At 40.4% G+C, this 19,649-nt stretch overlaps 1 protein-coding gene across 4 annotated transcripts in view; it reads right to left on the reverse strand.

Annotated features, from left to right (window-relative positions):
- Window positions 1-18,024, reverse strand: part of DNM1L (dynamin 1 like) — a 35,592-nt gene extending 17,568 nt beyond the window's left edge. For 2 of the 4 annotated variants that reach the window (XM_038154235.1, XM_038154233.1), the window contains exons 1-3: window positions 17,781-18,023; window positions 6,431-6,578; window positions 165-211 (exon numbers count right to left, since the gene is read on the reverse strand). In XM_038154235.1, the coding sequence (XP_038010163.1) occupies window positions 165-211; window positions 6,431-6,578; window positions 17,781-17,882 (297 nt within the window). In that variant the 5' untranslated portion in view covers window positions 17,883-18,023. Of the gene's footprint in view, window positions 1-164; window positions 212-1,375; window positions 1,415-6,430; window positions 6,579-17,780 lie in introns of all 4 variants that reach the window. The other 2 variants (XM_038154231.1, XM_038154234.1) reach the window with 2 other exon arrangements.
- Between the last annotated feature and the right edge of the window lie 1,625 nt (window positions 18,025-19,649).

Below are 19,649 nucleotides of genomic sequence, written 5' to 3' on the forward strand. Positions count from 1 at the left end.
CAGAAAACACAAAATCCTCAATATTCTGCCATACAGTACAGCAGGTATAATAGTACAAATAAACATCTTCTTTTCAGGAAAGTCAAGGGAAAAGATAAGAGAATTAAGTATATATCTGTTAACATATTTATGACACTGCTACTTCATCAAGAGAGTAAACATACCTTATTTTTTGTATGAAGAAATTTACCCCATTCTGCAGCATCTACCTCTGAAAACAAAAAAGGATACATGAGAAAAAAGTAGATGTTTCACTAATATTTTTTCCAAGTCCTGGTCATTGAAAACTATGATGTTTTGTTTTTTTTCAATCAGCAAAAGAAAAATTAGTTAGCTTTCTACAGTTAGATGTTAAATAGCTCAGTACAAATAGATTTATGATTCTGTCTATTGAAACACTGCACCTCACTACTATGTCTAATTTGTCTCACACAAGGTCCACCTTCCCTACCTATGACTGAGCTAATCACCTCTCCTGCAATCTTTCAGGAATGGTCTTGTTCACTAAATATCAGCTTGTAACAGAAAACAAAAGTATTATTAGCAATAGCTGAAAAACCTGGGAAAGAAAAGGCATCTTTTTTTCTAAACCATGCAAGATCAAATTACAGCTGAAAGAAAAAGTTAGAAAAACCTGTAGAACTAAAAGCAAGCAAACAGAAAGTGCATAAGAATTCTGCATAACGAAGAAGCCTTAGGAGAACATGTCTCTTCCCAAATCTGTCAAGGACCAAACATCTTCACTCTTGTCAGTCACCACTGAGGTCCAGAATTACTTGGGGACTATGCAAGAGCAGTCCCAGAAACACCAAAGGAGGTTTTGTTCAATTCCTGCTTTGTAGCACAGGCAGCAGTTTGAGTCACACTGCAAGATATCCACATTTTCACTATTAGGTTTCCAAGTATTAGAGGCAAGTTCCATTCCCAATTTTTAGTTTGGGGTCATTTCCTCTGTGCTCCCTGACACAGAAATCTGCTCTACAAGAACTGTCTACAAGAAATCTGGCCCGTTGGCAAACACATGGTTTACCTACAATCAAGTAATCTTTCAAAACGTTTTTTTCACTTAAGTTGAAATTCAAGAAAGTTGATCAACAAAGCTTTTTTTTTTAAGGATTTGGGAATTAAAGTGCAGAAAGTTCTATGAAGCAGCAATGGCACAGAAGAAAAGCAAAATTATCTCATTCTAATGCAACAAGATCAGAAAACTGAAAATCAATCAGATCACAAGACAGCAAAATAATCACCACAGTAGCCAGAGTGTAAAAGGAAAAGTGTAATCAATCAACAATCATGTGGCATGAAATGTATGTGATTAGTGTATATAAGCATGCACTTCAGGTGTAGGGAGAAAAAGCAAGTGGATAAAGGCAACCTTTAGCAAGGTGTCTTGAATTTTTCCATGTAGCAGGGTCTGCAGTTAAAGAGAAACAGCATTGAATGGTGTTTAACATTTTTAATCATATTTAATATAGCATTTTATTCACTTTCAGTACCAGATTCAATTACAAAGAGCACAAATGCATGCAGACAGATGTGCATGCTATTCTAGTATTGATGAGAGTGTGTAACATATTAGCAATATGCACAGAAATAAGACCTTAACTAAACACATATAAATTATGCCTATTAATCAGATATTCTGTACAACAAAGTTGACTTGATGATGATTATCATTGCCAGACACCTAATTCCAACAGCTCAACTTATTTTCTTATCTGAGCACAGAAAACAGCACCACTGGGCTCCACAGAGCTGAACTTCTTTGGCAAAATGTGTTTCTCATAATTTACTCATGGCAAGAACCAGAAAGAGTAAAGAAACATTTATAATGTCATTGGAAGTAGTGTTACTGCATGGGAAGGAAATCTGATGCTGTGCATCAATATTTTTACTACTCAATTAAATAATAACACCAGTTCTGAGACAGATTTAAGAAGAGACAACATATGCATTACCCTTCTCAACTTTTAATTTTTCAAAGTATTTATGGAAATTTCATTACAAAAACCCCAAACTTCTTATTGAGGGGTTGATGAATTTAAAATTCTATTTTCCTGTGATGTCTGTACAACACTCTGAAAGTGCAAGCAGCACAACAAACTGGTAAAGTTATTTTTGGTTTGGTACAAAATTCAGGTAGTACAACAATAATCAACTCATCTGTTTGAACAGCTTAGTTCGTCTGGAGAGTTGATGTTTTGCTTAGTCAAAGGTTTGTGTGTCATCAATAGAAATATAATTTTGATGGACTGGATCTGTTAAGGAAAAATTTTTAAAACCAAACTTTCATCCCTACTGTTCTGCACAAGAACGAGAAACAACATCATTAGGAAAAGGCTTTTGTTTGTATTGTTTGGTAAATAGGGAAAGTGACATACCAGTCTCCAAAGTAAGTGCAAAATGAAAGGGCTTCTCCATTCCAGGTTATTTAACAGGTTTTATTTACTGTTCACAGGAAATAAAGTAAAATGCACATAGAGGAAGAAACTACAATATATTCAGTATTGTATTGCTCATCTCCTCTTGAAAATTGAATCTAAGGGAGTAAAGAGAGGCCTAAAGCCAGGAAGAAAAATATACAGGAAAATACTGCCAAGTGTTACATTTGACAGATGTGGACCAAGCACTCTCTGGTTATGTCCCTCCTTGGGAAATTATTTCCTTCTCAGACACTGTTTTAGTCTTAAATGATTCTCTTTCTGGTGGCATGGGAATTTGCAGCCAGGTACTAGGCTTAGTTAGATGTATAACTAATTTTTTTTCAGTATTATCTATAAGCTTCTTAAAATAAAGATTGAAAAGACACACTCGGGTCACAGACACTGCATTTTAACTTGCTAACACCTATGGAAAAGTTTCCCAATAGATCTAATTTAATGGAAAGGAGTTTTTAGGAAAGGAGGAAGGATTTGCATTTCTCTAAAGGTAACAATGCTCAAGGCAAGGAGAAAGTGTTTTAACTAGCCTACATTAAGCAACCCACTTTTCTGGTTTCCACAAAGAATGTTTTTTTATCACTCATTTAACTGGTAAATCAGTCTTCCCTCAGTTATGTTACTTTTTGTAAGCTTTTCAGGCAATACCTTCAGAAGAATTAATCAACTGATTACACTAAAGATTAAATGCTAGATAAAGGTGTGATGAAACGACCCTTTCATTATGAAATCCAGTATTACACAGCAATTAAGAACAAACAGATCCTGCTTTTCAAAACAAAAAACAACCCACCACATCTCGTGAATAAAGCAACAGTCTATATTTTTCTGGTTTTCCATATCTTGTAGTAAGACCTGCAAACCTTAATTAATACTCAGGAAAAGCACATATATTACTTGACTTTTCTCAGGACTGCCCTCCACCAAATTGTACTTGTTATGTCCTACTATAGAACACTTCTTAAAGAAGCTCAATAAAATACAAAAATTACTGACTTCAGTTATTTATGTATCTCCTCTCCCTTTCTAAAGCAATAGAAATGTTACTCATTCCCAATGGGAGAAACTGCTGGGAGTCAGAAAAGGCCACCACCATAGAGGATTTCCAGCAGCACGGCAATGAGAACTTCCCAAATACTAACTGTTGCACCATTTTTCCCGTCCTTGACACCAACTAGACTGCAAGCACTTTTGAGGGACAGCTCTTCCTCTCCAGCGCTTCTACAAAGCCAAGCCCAGTGAAGCAGGCCACACTGTATGGGAGCTAGGGATAAGAGATTGCTATCTGAAGTAGAGAGCAAAAGGCTAACAAAACAATCTTGATTTATCAAGCAATGGATCTGTATTAATTATTCCTGTGTTCTGCATCAATTCTGTCTGCTCAGAATTTGAACAATGTTCAGTTCCCTATCTTGGAACAAATGAAAAAAAGGAACCTATAAGCATTTACTACTTGGCCACTGTATTTCTCTCTGAGTTTCCATTTCTAAACTACCATTATAGTCTCCACTGCAAGGCCAATTTAATAATTCACAAGACCAGGCCCAGTTCTCTGATAAGTGCTGCTTCTCTTGCAATTTGATCAGAGAACACCACAGTGTGGTATCATCACATCAAACTCACCATATGTGCTGAATCACTAGAGGCCAACAACAAACAGCAAAAGCATGATGAGAACATTTCCTTCCCATCAAATTACACACATTCTCTGTAGAATATACAGATCAGCCTGTTACAAAAATACAGAACTTCACATTTAATGGAAAATTTATCTTTGGTATTTTCTGACTGTCTTTATTAATTGCAGTGATCACAGTACAAAGGGTGTTACTTGTCCCTCCTTAAGTGAACAGCACAGCAGTGAAAAGTGTTTTGTGTTAAAAATGGGAAGCTTTCTGGATGCCTACTCTCCAACAGAGGTAAAATTAAAGCTTGTAGGAACCACAGAGTAGTAGCTATTTTGAAATGGCTGTGTTGATATACAACACCAGTAGAGCAAGCACTATGATGGACATAGGCAACAATCAAAATACAGAAGTCAAAAGTAAAGAGAGAGTTGTATAAAACTGTGTGCACAGAGAGTTCAATGCCAGCATTCAGAAAGCAGCATGCCAAGACTGATACTCTCTTGTCCAATATTCAACTCATAAAGAAATCTCTCATCATAAAATCCTTTTCTGCAAGACTACTTCCCTCTGGGAAATCCCAAATCCATCTTCACCCCTACCTCAACATCCACCTCATTACAAGTAAAATTACCTCTAAAAATAGACCTCTAATGGCACTTATTACAATGTTACACAGCACAGCCAGGATAAGAGGTTGTCATCATTTTTCTTTCCAAGCTACTTGATCCATTCTTCTCAGATGTAACACCACAATCTGAACATAAGCTAGATCACTGACAATACCATTTAGACCACAATTTGCCTGAATTTTGGAGAGAATAGACATTTCAAACTCAATTGGTAAAACAATTTCTGTTCTTATCAAATCCCTGTTCTTACCAAACAAGCCGACATCTCTCTCAGAAGAACAAGATGAGATCATAACATTAACATCTTACGTATTGATTGTTTTCCCCAAAAAAATCTAAGTGGGCATCATAAATAACAATTTAGCCCAACATCCCTATAAATTTTAAATTTAAAATCCAAATCCCCAAATGAAATGCAACCTAAAACAAAAAGGCTCTGCCTTGACTCAGAATACTCCAACTACAAAACCTTTTACACCTGTAAAGTAGCAAAGAAGAGCAAAATAATATTTTACCCTACAACTCAGAATCCAAGCATTCTGAGAAGTTCTAGAAATACCAACTATACCCTGCACAGTACAAGCAATGTAAAACTGCATTTGAAGACATAAAATGTGCCATTTCTAAAAGTTGCACAGAGATTGAACTCTCCATCCCTCAAGGTTTTCAGAACCAAGCAGATAAAGACCAAAGAAACGTGGTGTGGGCTTCAGAGTTGGCCCTATTTTGAGGAGATTGGACTAGAGGTCTCCTGAAATAACTTCCACCCTGAATTGTCCCTATAATTTCTCACATGGTTTGCATGCTAATTGTTATGAACTCTTTTTTTTTGCTTGTGACAGTAACTAAGATTGGAGCTTAAACCTTTTAAACAGCACAACACAAGTAACTGTCCTCCAGAAATCAAAATTTTATAAATATTACAGGAAAATAAATACTGTAAAGAACATCTGATACCTTGACTTACTATTGCTAGAAACAAATAAAGAAAAATTTGAACACAATGAGAAATAATATTTATAGTCCCAAGTTTATCATGCCAACAAAAGCCTGTACAGTTGTTAGTGTCTACATAAAAAAAACCTAAGATTTATCTTACAATCAGAAGGTGGATATGCCCCTGCTGCTCCTAATCAGGAGCATTAGTTGGTATAAAATGAGCATTGAACCTCCCAAGGGACTATTGAGATCACCTTCTTGTTCTACTGAAGGATAAAATAGAAGCAGTACAGAAGACAAGCATCAGAGTAAAAAACTACAGAACATTTAAAGTGCCCTGCTTGATGCACTTGATGTCTCTCAGTGCAGCCCAGTACGGTGGCATGTGTAAGCTACAGAACTTGTCAGTTCAATTCTGTTTGCATCTACTACAAGTTTGTTTTCATTTCTCACCTTCTCAATGAAACACCTTATATAAACAGCAAAAGGGGAGGGGATGAAAAACACATAAGGAAATCATGTTCTCTACACTCCGGACAATTATCTTCACAACTGAAATGACTGTTTTTCTCAAAAGAAATTCCCAAGAACAGGAAAGCTTAAAACATTAAAGGTATTTTGAATGTCCAAAAGATTTTGACTTCATGACATTTGCAAGATGGAAAAAACAGATGCAAAAACAGCTGTGCTTTCTTCCAGGCAAATTTTAAAAAGCATACTAGAGTTTTAAGATTACATTCAAACAACAGGAAAGACTTGAATAAAAAGGCAAAACACATTCTTGGATCACACTTACCGTTTTCATCTCCAGCTCCTTTCCGACCATCCTCTGGGGAAACGTGCACCAGCTGCAGAATAAGGGGTCTCCGGGTGACAACTCCAGTACCTCGTGGGAGCAGATCCCTCCCCACAAGACTTTCCAACACAGAACTTTTTCCACTGCTCTGAAAATTGGAATACAGCTACATTACTTTCTGAAACACAAAAATGCTGTGATATTTTAGTTTGCTTTCATCTGGCCTGTGAAGAGCACCCTGTCTTGTCCTGTGCTAGCGAGTGCCTGAAGGAGCATGTGACAGACTCCCTGCAGACAGAGCAGTGCCACTGCACAGGCACTGAGGGACACAGGTCTGCTACAAGCCAGGAACTGTCTAAACCTGCGTGGGATACTCAGAATAGATTTCTATCTACATAGTTTGTCCCATGGTTTTTATCTCTTAAGGTCAAACTAAACTCATAACAGGCTTCAGAAAAATTAATCTTCTATTTAACATTTTCTATCCCAAATATCAAACTCTCCAGAAACATTTCTGGAAAAAAATGGTTTTTTTTATAGTGCTCATAAAAGAAATTTTATGTCCTGTACTATGTCATTGTCAAACATCTTGAAGTAAAACTGCTGTGTAAACTGAAGAATTTAACCCTCAGTTAGTATTTGTCAGAATTAACAAGGGCTGGCTGTATTGATAGCAGCAGCAGCCATTACACAAACATATATTAACAAAGTATACTTGAGTACATAGGCTGCTACAATGTTATATTTCAGTTTGAGGTTTGGTTGTGGTGGAGGGGGGGTGTTTGGGTTTTTTTGGTTGGTTGGTTTTTGGGTTTGTTTTTGTATCATGTATTGTATCAGCTTGGTAAGCACAGACATTGTTTTATACCCTAAACAGAGAAACAAACATGGTTCCATGGCATCCCACTCTCTCTCTCTTGCTCTCTTTATATATTTAAGTATTTACATAACAACAAACTGTAAAAAGTTGGGAAATACTTTAAGGCTGCAAAAATACAAATATTCCTTGAGAGTCTACATTTAAAATGTTCTCCTGCAGAACTCCTGTATAAGATTCACAAGTGGTCCAACAGCAGTTGTGAAAATCTGGGTCTTAAAAGTGATTCCAGACAAATACCAGGTTAAAACTAACAATAAAAAATAGACAGAGATATGTCAACATAATAATCTGATTGAGAAGATTTTGTCTTTCTAACAACACTGTATTGAACTCTTCCAATTTTCCGCAGCTCTAAGTCTACATAGTGATGCCATGAGAAGCCATGAGAAAACCTGCTCCGACAGTCATTGCCACCATCTAGGAAATATTTCTGTATTAATGCAATTACCAAACAATTCTCTTGTTAAAAACCAAACAAACAAGAAAACAAAACCAAAAAAGGAAACCAACAGATGCTTCTGACAGCTGGAATGTGCATTATGTAACTGCTACAGAACCTCCACTCAGCCTCCCAGTTCTGAAGTAACAGATTTGAGACTTCAAGCAAATTATGAGTATACAACCTAGCATAACATGATATGAAAAAGTGATGAATATCCTTAAATCTCACCAATTTAGTGACATAAGGTGACTTTTCTAAAACTGAAAAATAGATCAGAGGTCAAACAACACGTTACTATCAGACAGAACATTTCTATTAGTGCAGTAAAACAAGACATGAATATATTATATGAGAGTTTTAAAGCATATTGAAATAGGCCTTGTATGCAAAATGACAAAAATATTAAAATACAAGGCCAAGCCCCTAGAAAGTTTGAAAAGCAACAAATGAAAGCCTTCTTTTGTTGTACCACTTTATTGTATATGTTTTATGGCACAGAAAAAAAAGATGTTTTATCAAAAATATCATTTGCCTCAATAGGCAAATAACACACCGATGCAGATTATGTGTACTATTCGAAGTAAATCTAAATCACATTTGACAGCAGTGAGATCAATGGTTTAGAAATACTTGGAAAAAGAGCAGGGTCAAGTAGAAATACAGCCTTATTAACATTTGTTTTTCCTTCAAAAAAGACTCTCCTAGAAAGTTATTAATAATTTTCTTCAACTGTCCTTCTCCAAAACAGCTTTGGGCACCTTCCCTGCAAGCACCTTATAACAGACTGTTGGGCACTGAACTCTTACTAAATAACTAAAGAACAACCTGACCAAAGCATGAACTAGGTCTGCAAGCCTCCCTGAGAGAGTTCCTGTTCCAGCCTACTTCTCAAGAACTACTGATATTACAGACTGTGAAAAAACAAACCTCACAGAGACAAATAACAAACTTCTCAACAAACTTACTTAAAAGTAAGTGAAAAGCCTAACCAAAAAATGAGAGCTGATAAAAGTTCATCTTCTGCATTGGAAAAAAACAAAACAAAACAAAACAAACGAAAAACCAAACCAAACAAAAAAAAAACAAAAAACCAACGACCAGTGATTCATTTCTTAAAAATATTTCAAATATTAAGAGGCATCCGGATGTGGCACACGGGGATATGGCTTAGGGGTGATTATTCTGGGTTGATGGTTGGACTAGATCATCTTGAAGGTCTCTTCCCATCCTGACGATTCTGTGGTCTCTTGAGCAAGATTTTCTTAGGCATGGAAAAAACAAACCCCCAGTCTCACAAGGCTGGAGATCAGACTTAGATGAAGTGGCTTCTCATGAACATATGATCTAAGCACATAAGGGATAGTAACAAATAGCAGGAATCCTTATCAACAACCTCACCACAAAAGGAAACCAAAATCGGTGGGACACTGCTGCTCCTTAGTCTTTCCAAAGGAGGGGTAATGCAGGAAGCTAAATTGGGTACACCAAGCTACGTACAGAAACAAACCACTGCGTCTTACACCACTCCCAGCTACCTCTGGATGGGGAAGGAACAATCTGGATCCTTTGCAAATACACTAAATGAAACATTACAGTACTCCATGCACCAGGAAATTCTTTCAAATTGCATTACACCCCCAACTAAAGCAATCTGCTGCTGGAATACAATTATCTAATGACGCACTTCTTAATCTGGACTCCTCAGCATCCATTACCAAGAGTTGTCTGGGAACACGGTGCGGAAAGCAGTAAACACAAAGCTGATCTTGTTCTGCCAGTGAGGGGGAAGCAAGGGATATGGGTCTGTTGAAGATACAAAGTCAGCTCAGCCAGACCTTCACACAACAGATGTAGATTGACACTAACCCTGATAACCAGAGGAATTTTAAGGAACAAGTTTGCAGAAGATGACTTACTTTGTCATCTCATTAAAATGCTCGTCACAATTTTAAGCATAAACTGAAATCCAAAAATTCATTTCATGATAGGTCGGAAAAAGGATTAACAAACTCTAACTTTTCATAGGAGATCAGGCAGATTTTCCCTTTAGACCCTAATATCTGATCCTAATTTGAAATATCTACTAGCTGTGATATCTACAGGAACTTAACAGAGGTCGCTCAGAAAAAAAGTGGGGGGGGGAGGCAAATACAGGAACATCTTGTGTCACTCCTCTAACCTTTGTGTCAAACTACCATGGCTGAGTGTATTACACTCTGCTCTGCCAACCACCATTAATTTCACAGAGAAATACCTGTGTCTGATGGATGGTAAAACCATTTTCCCCTGAAGTACTAATAAAAAAGAGATGATGCACACAGGACTTGAGTATTTTACATTGTATGTACTGTCAGAGCGTGTTGAAACCTTATCAGCATTCTCACTGCTTCTGTAACACCTGTTACACCTCTGTGTATTCATCTTTAGTTTAGATTAATCTGAAGATGATGTTGACAATCAAGGATGAAGGGCAGTCACTGGGAAACAAGCGTGCACTCATCCTCCCAAATTAAAAAGCTGCGAGCTGTAAGAATTGTGATCCACTCCAAATAACCAGCACCTCTACTTTTAACAGTCCTCATGCGGTTGCTTTGCTTCCCTATCCTTCATTTCTTCTTTACTTGTCCCTGCATGTTTCAACTGTGCACACTTAAGTATCAAAAGGCATTTGCTCCCATCCATTACGCTAATTCTTAAGAGAAAATGTGGGTTACAATCTGCTGCATTACAAACCACAGTTTTAGGAATTCAGAAGCAGCACACAGCAAATGCATGATTTTATAATTGTTCAGCTTCATTAACAGCCAGAGATGTTACTTCCAAAAACACTTCAGGGTTGTTGACAAGTCAGACGGAAGAGACTCCATCTTGAAAATGCTGAAGTAACACTAAACAACCATTCAAATTCACCCCATCCCATTTACTTCACTGGCTTTCTTATTCTATTTCCAAATCCTCGTTAGTGTTACTATTTTAGGAGTCTTGTTCCCTACACCAAACAGAATGCAAAGATGTTTTCTCCATATCACAAAAAGAACCCTGATCCAATCCTCTTGCACCACTGAGTTATTCTTCATTTTTAACCCTGCCTATAGGGACAAAGGCCTAGAAGACCCTGATGGAGAAGACCAGGGTCTTAGAAAGGATCTTTCTGGGCATAGAAAGCATCCAACGCCTCAGCCTTGTCCACATTCACTGTCCCTGGATTACCTGTCACAGACAGCAGCAAGCCTTTATGTGCCTATTTCTCTTTTTCCTTAACTCCTGATCCAGTGCTGGAAGTTCCTGCTGCCTTTGATGCCCTTACCACTAACAGTGGCTTTCCCTCTCTGCCTATGTAGGCAGGATTTTTATATCCCTGAGCGAGCTTGTCCTTGTTTCCACCTCCTGCACGAGTCTGCTGTGCTGAGGCTGAGTCATGAGTTCCCTCAGTACCGCTCTCCTTAGACTCTCCACTCATTCTCCCAAGCAAGTGGATAGACTATTGCCTTGTGCTCCATGAGGCTGTCCTTAAAGGCATGCCAGGCCTCTTGTGATTCACTGGCCTTTAGCTCACGGGGTCTCACCCATTAGCTCAGTAAATAAGCAAAGTCTGCTCTTCCTCCTATGAAGTCCATGAAGCAAGAAGGCAAATGAACACAAGGCTCACCTGGAGTCTCACTGATGCACAAGAACCATCAAATTTCTTACAGTCACGTGCTTGGACTGGTGGCTGTTGTACATTTCAAGTATTATTAAAATGATAATGGACTTGAATCAGCTGCAACAAACTAAGTCATCTTAGAAGAATCTCCTGCCTTCCTTGGTCTATCTTTAGACTTCATAAAGTATTTGTGGAGCCAACGCACAATACATCTACAGGGAAAAAGCCTTCTTAAGGAAACACATCCAATAAACTACTGGGAAACTTCCAAAATAAAAATTAGCTGTAAGGAGTGTAAAATTTAGCTCATTGCTTTTGAACAGGGCAAACTGATGAGTTTTTCTACTATTTCATCCAGTAGGGGAAAAAATGCAAAGAACTCCTGCAACACAACACAGACTTTTTACAGGGCAGCACAAGAAAATAGAGGCAGTGAGGTCAGAATTCCCTATGACTTTTGGAGTGGCACAATACAGTCAAGAATAACAGTAAGGAGCTGTGAAGAAAGAGACACTTCTCAATGAGACATACTATCTCCTGAAGAGCTCTATTAAGGAAAGCAACACATCTGGCTTTGATATCTGAGATGAAATGGTGGCAATTCTGCAGTTTCTGTCATACAAGAAGTACAAAAATCCTGCTGGTAAATCCCGCTCTTGGAAATCTGTGCATATAGAATTTCCTAAATTTTCATTCTGTCACTGGGAAATAAAAGCTAATGCACTTGTGCTGGGATCTCATCCACAGGAATATTACCTACATTGGTGCTTTAAAAAGTTATTTGCAGTAGCCATCCTAGAAGAGTTCAGCCCACCATAGCTAAAGAACAGCAATATTTGTTTTTCTTTCCTTATTTTGCAAATACAAATTATTCTGGAATAAAAGGTGAGTACACATGCAGTTTCAGAGCAGTTCCACAAAACAACTGCTTTAGTTGGAACAGATATTATAACAAAATTTCCTATTCAAACTAGGAATGCCTCAAGCTAGGCTGGCGCTAAACAGCTAACAAATTTAATAATTTATTTACTAATCAAAAAAGAATGTTAAAGCTATAAGCAGGCCAAATGAATTATTTTAAGACGTTGTTTGAAACAAAATAACACTTCTAAAAGATGCAGAAGAGACAACAGGCTGATCCCAGCTTGAGCAAGCAGTAAAACCAGCATAATGCACTGCTCATTGTTGCAAAATACATGCAAGATCTTGTCCAGACTACAAGACTCTCGTTCCTGCAGGGCATTCCCCATCTACTCAAATAGAGAGCTCTCCTGAATAAGTCAGGGAGAGACTCAAAGTTACAGGAACTATCTCCACATAAAACAGCTTATGTACCAGCAGAAAGAAATGCCAGAACTGGCACAGCTCAGTCAAAACTCTTCAGAAATCCTGCATTTACACCACATCTAACTGCAGAAAAGAGCCAAACAACAGCAAACACAGCAATGATTAGAAGATGTTTTCTTCCTCAGTACATCAATTCCCAAAGCCCTCCAACAATTCACTTAAGAAAAAAAAGCCTCATCTAAGTAGAAACAAGTTGCAGACTCTCAGTTACATCATCGTGGAACTGTGGTATTTGAAGATTCACATTTGCAAGCCAGATATCCTGACCTCCCAGAGTACTGTGTATACTGCTACATGCATGACTTGCAGGAAAGTAAACCAAAACAAAACCAACTTGCATATTCAAATTTTAAAAGTTCTAAACAACGGTGTTATTAAAACAAACCCAACCCCAAATCTCTAACTTAGTCAACCTTCTGGCTACTACACAAGCAAATATTTTCCAAGAACTACACAGGCATTTTCTTCCCAGATTGTGAAAATCAAATGTCTGTGCTGTCTGTTTTAATACTCTTCCCCTCCATCTTCCTGAAAATATCTTTTCTTTGCACTGTGCCCCCTGGACAACATACAAGATTCACCTGGTCTAATTAAAACACCAGTTTTCCAAGGAAAACAATTGCCAACCACAAGATGAACAGAACAGGGCCCTTGCAGTAAAGCATCAAAACAAAACAAAGCACACAAACAAAACAAGAAAAAGGAAGCACAAGACTTCTTTATCCACATCCTTCTACAACTGTGAATTCTGGGCAGACTCTCCACTCTTCCAAAATAACCAGGCATTTGCAAACAATGAAAGTAATATCTTCTAAACTCTGTTTAATAATTTTTTCATATTAAGAAACTTAAAACGCTAAAATGAGGGATGAAGTTGTTAGACCTATAATTTTATTTTAATTCATATGAAGTCTGCAGATAGAAACAGTGAAAATGCCATCCTTTCAATCACAGAAACCTTCAGGACCCAAAAAGTCCAGCTGTCTAGAAACACAGGGAGCCCATCAGAGAAAAGAAACAGCACAACATTAAATGTTATTTGCACTATATCATATCAGCAGCAACGTTTCTATTATGTCTGGTAAATGTAAACAGATAATTAATGTCAGCCTCACTTTGCTGGCTTGTCTGAAACAAACAGAACAGTCAGGGCATGACTTGACAGGAGCAAAGAATGGCAAAAAAAGGAAAACAGTTACACCCAAAACCAGAGACTGTAAATGTCAGGTATGAAAACAAAGAAAAAGAACCAGATGAAATCAGGAAGTTTGCAAAACATTTGGGAGTAAAAAACAAACTGTCCCCAGCCAGCATGGAAGCAATGCTCTGGTTACATCCTCCATTCCAATGTAGATACAAATGGGTTTTTGCATCTGCTGGAATTGCCAGAAAGATCCTTGGACAAAACAACAACAACAAATCAAAACAAACACACAAAACCCCACAAAAATCAAACCAACAACCCAGCAAGAGAGGAGGGAGGAAGACATGGCTGTGCTTGGCATGGGGTTTTCCTTGTTGCTTGGTACAAACTGGGGTTTCCTTCACCTCAACCTGGCTTTTTGCCAGCACAATGCAGGCCACACTGAACGAGCTGAGTGGCTTGAATTTCTGTTGCCCTGCCAAGGACAGGCACAGAAGCTCTGCAGAACACCTGAAGTTCCAGACAAATGTGCCAGTCTCTCTCACACAGGATGCTTTGATAGCATCTGCTGGATTCATCTCCTTATCCCACTAGCCAGGACTGCACATTACCTTCCCATTACTATCAACTTCTTCACAGCCAAATCAGCACTCTTCCAACTATTTATCTTACCAGAACATAAATTTATACATATCCACGTGCTCAGGCTGTGACCTCAGATCAAGAAACCTTCCACCTTGCAATAAAAAATGGTTTAGCATTAGCATCAAACACATGTATGCCAAACAGTAAAAAAAAAAGGAATAAATGGAACGCTCATCTGTGAGCCAACCCCAGGGGAACACTAAACACTGTAAACTACACCTCCCCATTTAGTCTCAAAATGGCATTGGCAGAAGACTGAGCAAAAGTACTCCATAAATGTACACGTGAAAGGTCACTCCAAAATCTCACTTGTCAGTTCCATCAGTAGCTACATCAATTTCACTACAATGTCTCTATTCCATAACACTGCCGAGGGCAAATAAAGCCCACAAGGTGTTTTTATAAAGTCAGAAGAATTTAAAGTTAGAAGAATTTTGCTACAAAGCCAACACTAAAGTTTGTATAAAACTAGGTTGATGACTACTGAAAACCCCAAACATATTCCAGGAATTAATGGCACAAAAAATAAAGATATTTCATTTCTACCTACTTCTAGGCAGATATTTTGTTGTCTAGCTGATTGTCTTAAACTTATCCTAAATCTTATGATCACTTTGGTAGTGTAGGCATTTAATTTTTGTGATACCACCTATCCACACAAAAGGCCGTAATTAACCAATTTATTCTTATTATTTCTTCCCCTTGCCTCCTTTACTGTAGTTTTAATGTGTTTAGTTGAGGCACTTCAATAGCACCTTGTTATCCCTTAAAACACAGAGCCTAAAGCATTTGTATAAACCAGAACACTGAGTATTACAACATCACTGAACTAATATTTTTATATCATGGCCCTAACCTGGACACTTTTTTTTTTTTTTTTTTTTGCAATTCAGTCATCCAGTTCTAAAAATGGAACTGGAATACTGAATTGGAGAAAAAATAGAACACCTATCTGGAAATGGCAGAAAAACTCTGAAACAGTGAAGAAATACTGGCAGTCTGAAGGTGTCCTCTGAGTTCTACCAGCACAGTCCCCAGTTTTCTTAAATGACCCTGTACTAGGATAGAGAAATAACTTACACAATATTTATGGGGAGAATGAGAAGGAATTCTCATATGACTGAATGGCAGGAAAACCACTACAAGTCTAAGAGGCCATCTAGATGTGCAAAATTTACTGAGAAACAATTCTCAATTAGCACCAAGATGTATCTAGAAAGAGGAAAAATTAAAACATTTCAATTGGTCAGGGCACAAGGGAGGTAGGAAATGAGTCCCAAACAACTGAGGTGGGGGAAAGGGAACATGGGAAACAGAATTAAGGTTTATAAACAGCTTCTAGTCCTACACACTCTAGAAAATAAAGAATTAACTTAATGCACAGAATGAGAAGCAGAGAAAGACATAAGTACAAAAAACAAAAGGGTAGAGAAGAGAGAGAAAATAAATAGAAGACTACTTCAAAAAGCATTTTTCCTCTCCTTGCTGAACATGTAAAAAGGTCATTTAAAAAAAGCAAGTGGCAAATTAGAAGCAAAAAAGCATAACTCAATTAACAGAGAATTACAGAAACCTTAAATGGCAGCATTTGCTTCCTACAAGAAAATGGAGGTGAAAACTTCAAGACTGTTTATTGTGAATATTATTTAAAGACAAAAAAGCAGAGACAGCATATGCCAGTGGGCTACAGACACATCAACTGTGTGAACAAATTTAAAGGCCACGCAGCACTTCACAAAGAAACAAGACTCTCTGAAAGGCACATGTTAAAAAAAAAAAAAAAGGAAAAAAACTACCAGCAGCAAAACTATCAGCTCTAATGCCATATCTCACATATCTCTAGAAATCTGGTCTCCAATAAACTAACTCCAAATTTTTAGATTAACAATATTTTATTTAAACTAAAACTAATTGCATAAAAAAACCATCTATGGAATTACTATGTCAGTAAAGACAATTTTTTCTTCCAACAACCCTGACTAAAATAAAAAGAACACCCCAAGATACAGCTTGCTAGATATTTTTCTGGAGTCCATAGAGGACTTTGTTTTGGCATGATAGGAAATTTCATGCTAATTCAAGGGTGCTCATAAATATCATGGATACAGCAGTGAATAGATATTGATACTGATGGGGAGAGAACTGAAGGCAAACATGTCAATACTGTTTAAACTCTCAGTACTTACTTATGGAAAGTATTTACACCTAGGAAAAGAAAACTGGGACAGAGTTGTTTAAAAGTATTTTTTAAAAAATGCCAAACTGGAAAAAAGATTTTTTTTTTACTCTTACATAGAAAAATGCCATTGCATTTACACATACAGCTAGTGTTTTAAGTTATCAATAAAAATCCTGAGTATAGAGTACTTGATATTGAAGTCTTTTGATGAGCAAGCTACTGTCAAGGAGCACAGCACACTCAATACGTATTTAAATTTCACAGAAACAAAATGAGAGATCCATTAACTTCAAGTCTTAGCTTCGTCTTCTACTCCCTTGTGACTGCTGCAGCTCTGGTCAGGCATGTTCAGCTGCCAAAAGTGCTGTTGAAGAGCAGCATCCCATTTGAAGAGATAGGAGAGGGTCAGAGCTATCTTGGAGCCCAGCAGCATTAGCAGGCTCACACGCACGTGTTGCAACAGTTGCGGCCAACAGTCGCCGGCCTCGCCCCCACCTTCACTCCCCACCACCAGCAAAGACAAAGAGTCCACACGGCACAGGAACTCGGGGGAAAGCACAACCATCCACGCCCTCAAGGTGCCTTCCCGCTACCACATCCCTTCTGTTCGGCCCTCGCTGCACGGCCGCTGGCGAAGAAGGGGAGCCACGGACCGAGCGGCGATGGCGGTCCCGCTGACGCACCGGGGCGGCTGCCGCTCCCCGGCTCCCCCGACGCCTCCCGCACGCCCGCGCTGCGGGCCGGAGCCACGGGCTGCGGGGGCACCGGCCCTGCCCGCGGCCCCGCGGAGCCGCCCGGCCGCTCGAACCGCTCCGGAGAAGCGCCCGAGCCGGGCGGGCGGCGCACCGGGCGCTCCCAGCGCGGCCGGGGCTGAGGCAGCGGAGCCGCCGAGGGCGTGCGGGGGGAACGCGGGCACCGAGGGCGCCCCGCCCGCCCTCGCCTGCCGCGTCCCCCCGTGCCCTTGGCGGAGGCAGCCGCGGGTCCGCGGCGGCGGAAGCGCGATGGACACCCCGACCTCGCCCTCGGGGCGGTGAACGCCCGCGCCCCCGGCCCGGCCCGGCCCGCCTCACCTGCGTGCCCACCACCACGATCTGCGGCAGCTGGATGATGTCGGCCCCCACCGTGTTGAACACGTCCTGCAGCTTGTTGATGACGGGGATCAGCGCCTCCATAGCGGCGGGCGAAGGGACGGAGCGGGCGAGGCGTCGGCGGTCGATGGGCGCGACGGGCACCGGCGGCTCCCTCAGCCGCCCCCTGCGCCTGCCGCCATCGGCGCCGGCCCCCGCGCACGGCCCGGGCCCCGGCAGCCTCTGCGCGCCCGCCGCGCGCACCGGCACCTGCCGCCGGGCACCATGGGAGTTGTAGGCCGTGGGAGCTGCGGGGCCCCGCCCGGGCCGCGCCCTGCTCGGACAGCGCCGGCGGCGCGGCCGCTGTGCCCTCGTGTCACAAGGCACTGCCGGGTTCTGTTACCCAGAATCAGAGGCTGGAAAACACCTCTGGGATACTCGGGTCCAGCCTGTGATTGAACACCCGCATGTCAGCTAGACCAAGGCACTGAGTGCCACCTCCAGTCCTTCCTGAAACTCTCCCAGGGACGGTGACTACAGCACCTCCCTGGGCACCCCATGCCAATGCCCCATCACCCGTCCAGAGAAGAAATTCTTCCTCATTTCCTAATTCTTCTGTTATAAATAAGAAGCTTGACTAGGCCAATATTCAAGCAGCAATCAATTTATTAATTAATATGGTAAAGTATGAGCAATACAGCGCTGGGTACAGTGGGGGAAGTTTTCCCTCCAGCTGCACACCAATGGTTGAGGCTTACAGGTATTTCTAGGGGTACACATAAGCTTTTTTCAGTAGTTTCTATTCCAAATTTTTACATCACAATTCTATACACTATTGTGAGTTAGTTTTTCTCAGGATGTACCCCAGAAAGGAGTATCCCCAGATGGTGGGGTCCAGATTCCTAAAGAAGAAAGAGGTCTCCCAGCTGGTGCGGTCCAGACTCCAGATGTGTGTCTACCTTTTAACTGCAAAGACTATAAATCTCATAGCAGTGATGTCCAGCTTCCCTTGGTTGAAGCTATCAATCCTTGGGTTGATGTTCATCTTCCTTTCTCAAGCTGCTTTTTACTGTTTTGCTAAGGTGTTGAGATAAGCATATTTCCTTTACATATATTCCAAACTTATATTTTCAAAGCTCCTTACTAAAAGTAATATTCTAAAATTATACTTCAAAAGGTTATTATTGCAAAGCTGTTCAATGCTTAGCTACGTGCAGAAAGTTCCTGTCCAACAGCAACATCCTTAAAGCTTTAATTCAGATGCTATAAAGGTTAATTGCAAACAAAGGATAAGTTCAAAGGCCTTCTTCCATGCTTTACTCCCTCAGTTATTTTTTAGAATTTGTCCTTTAATTGTCCCATGATCATTTTCCCCACATATCACACATGCTGCCTGTATGTAGCTGACACGAAACACAGCTTTGTATCTCACACTTCCTAATCTTAAACCTCCCCTGGGGCAGTTTAAGACAACATGCTCTTGTCCTGTCGCTGTCACCCAGAAAAGAGCTGGACTCCCCAGGTGGCTGCAGCCTCCTTTCCGGTGCTTGTGGGGAGCCGTGGGGTCCCCTGAGCCTCCTCCTCTCCAGGCTGGACACCCCCAGCTCCCCCAGCTGCTCCTCACAGGATTTGTGCTCCAGACCCTTCCCCAGCTCTGCCCGCTCTCCGGGCCGCTCCGGCGGTGCCACAGGGATCCCGTGTGGAGCTGGCCGGCCTCGTTCCGCCCAGAGACACCAGCAAGGAAAGGGGCTGAGCGGCAAAGCGCCAGAGCTGGGCAGCATCTGCTGTCACAATGCCAGCAAAGCAGGAAAATGAAGCCGCTGAGGCAGGAAAGAGGCGTAATGGAGGTCATTTCTGGGGAAGAACAGAACT

Source organism: Motacilla alba, chromosome 1A (assembly GCF_015832195.1).
Source record: "Motacilla alba alba isolate MOTALB_02 chromosome 1A, Motacilla_alba_V1.0_pri, whole genome shotgun sequence".
Taxonomy (NCBI): Eukaryota; Metazoa; Chordata; class Aves; order Passeriformes; family Motacillidae; genus Motacilla; species Motacilla alba.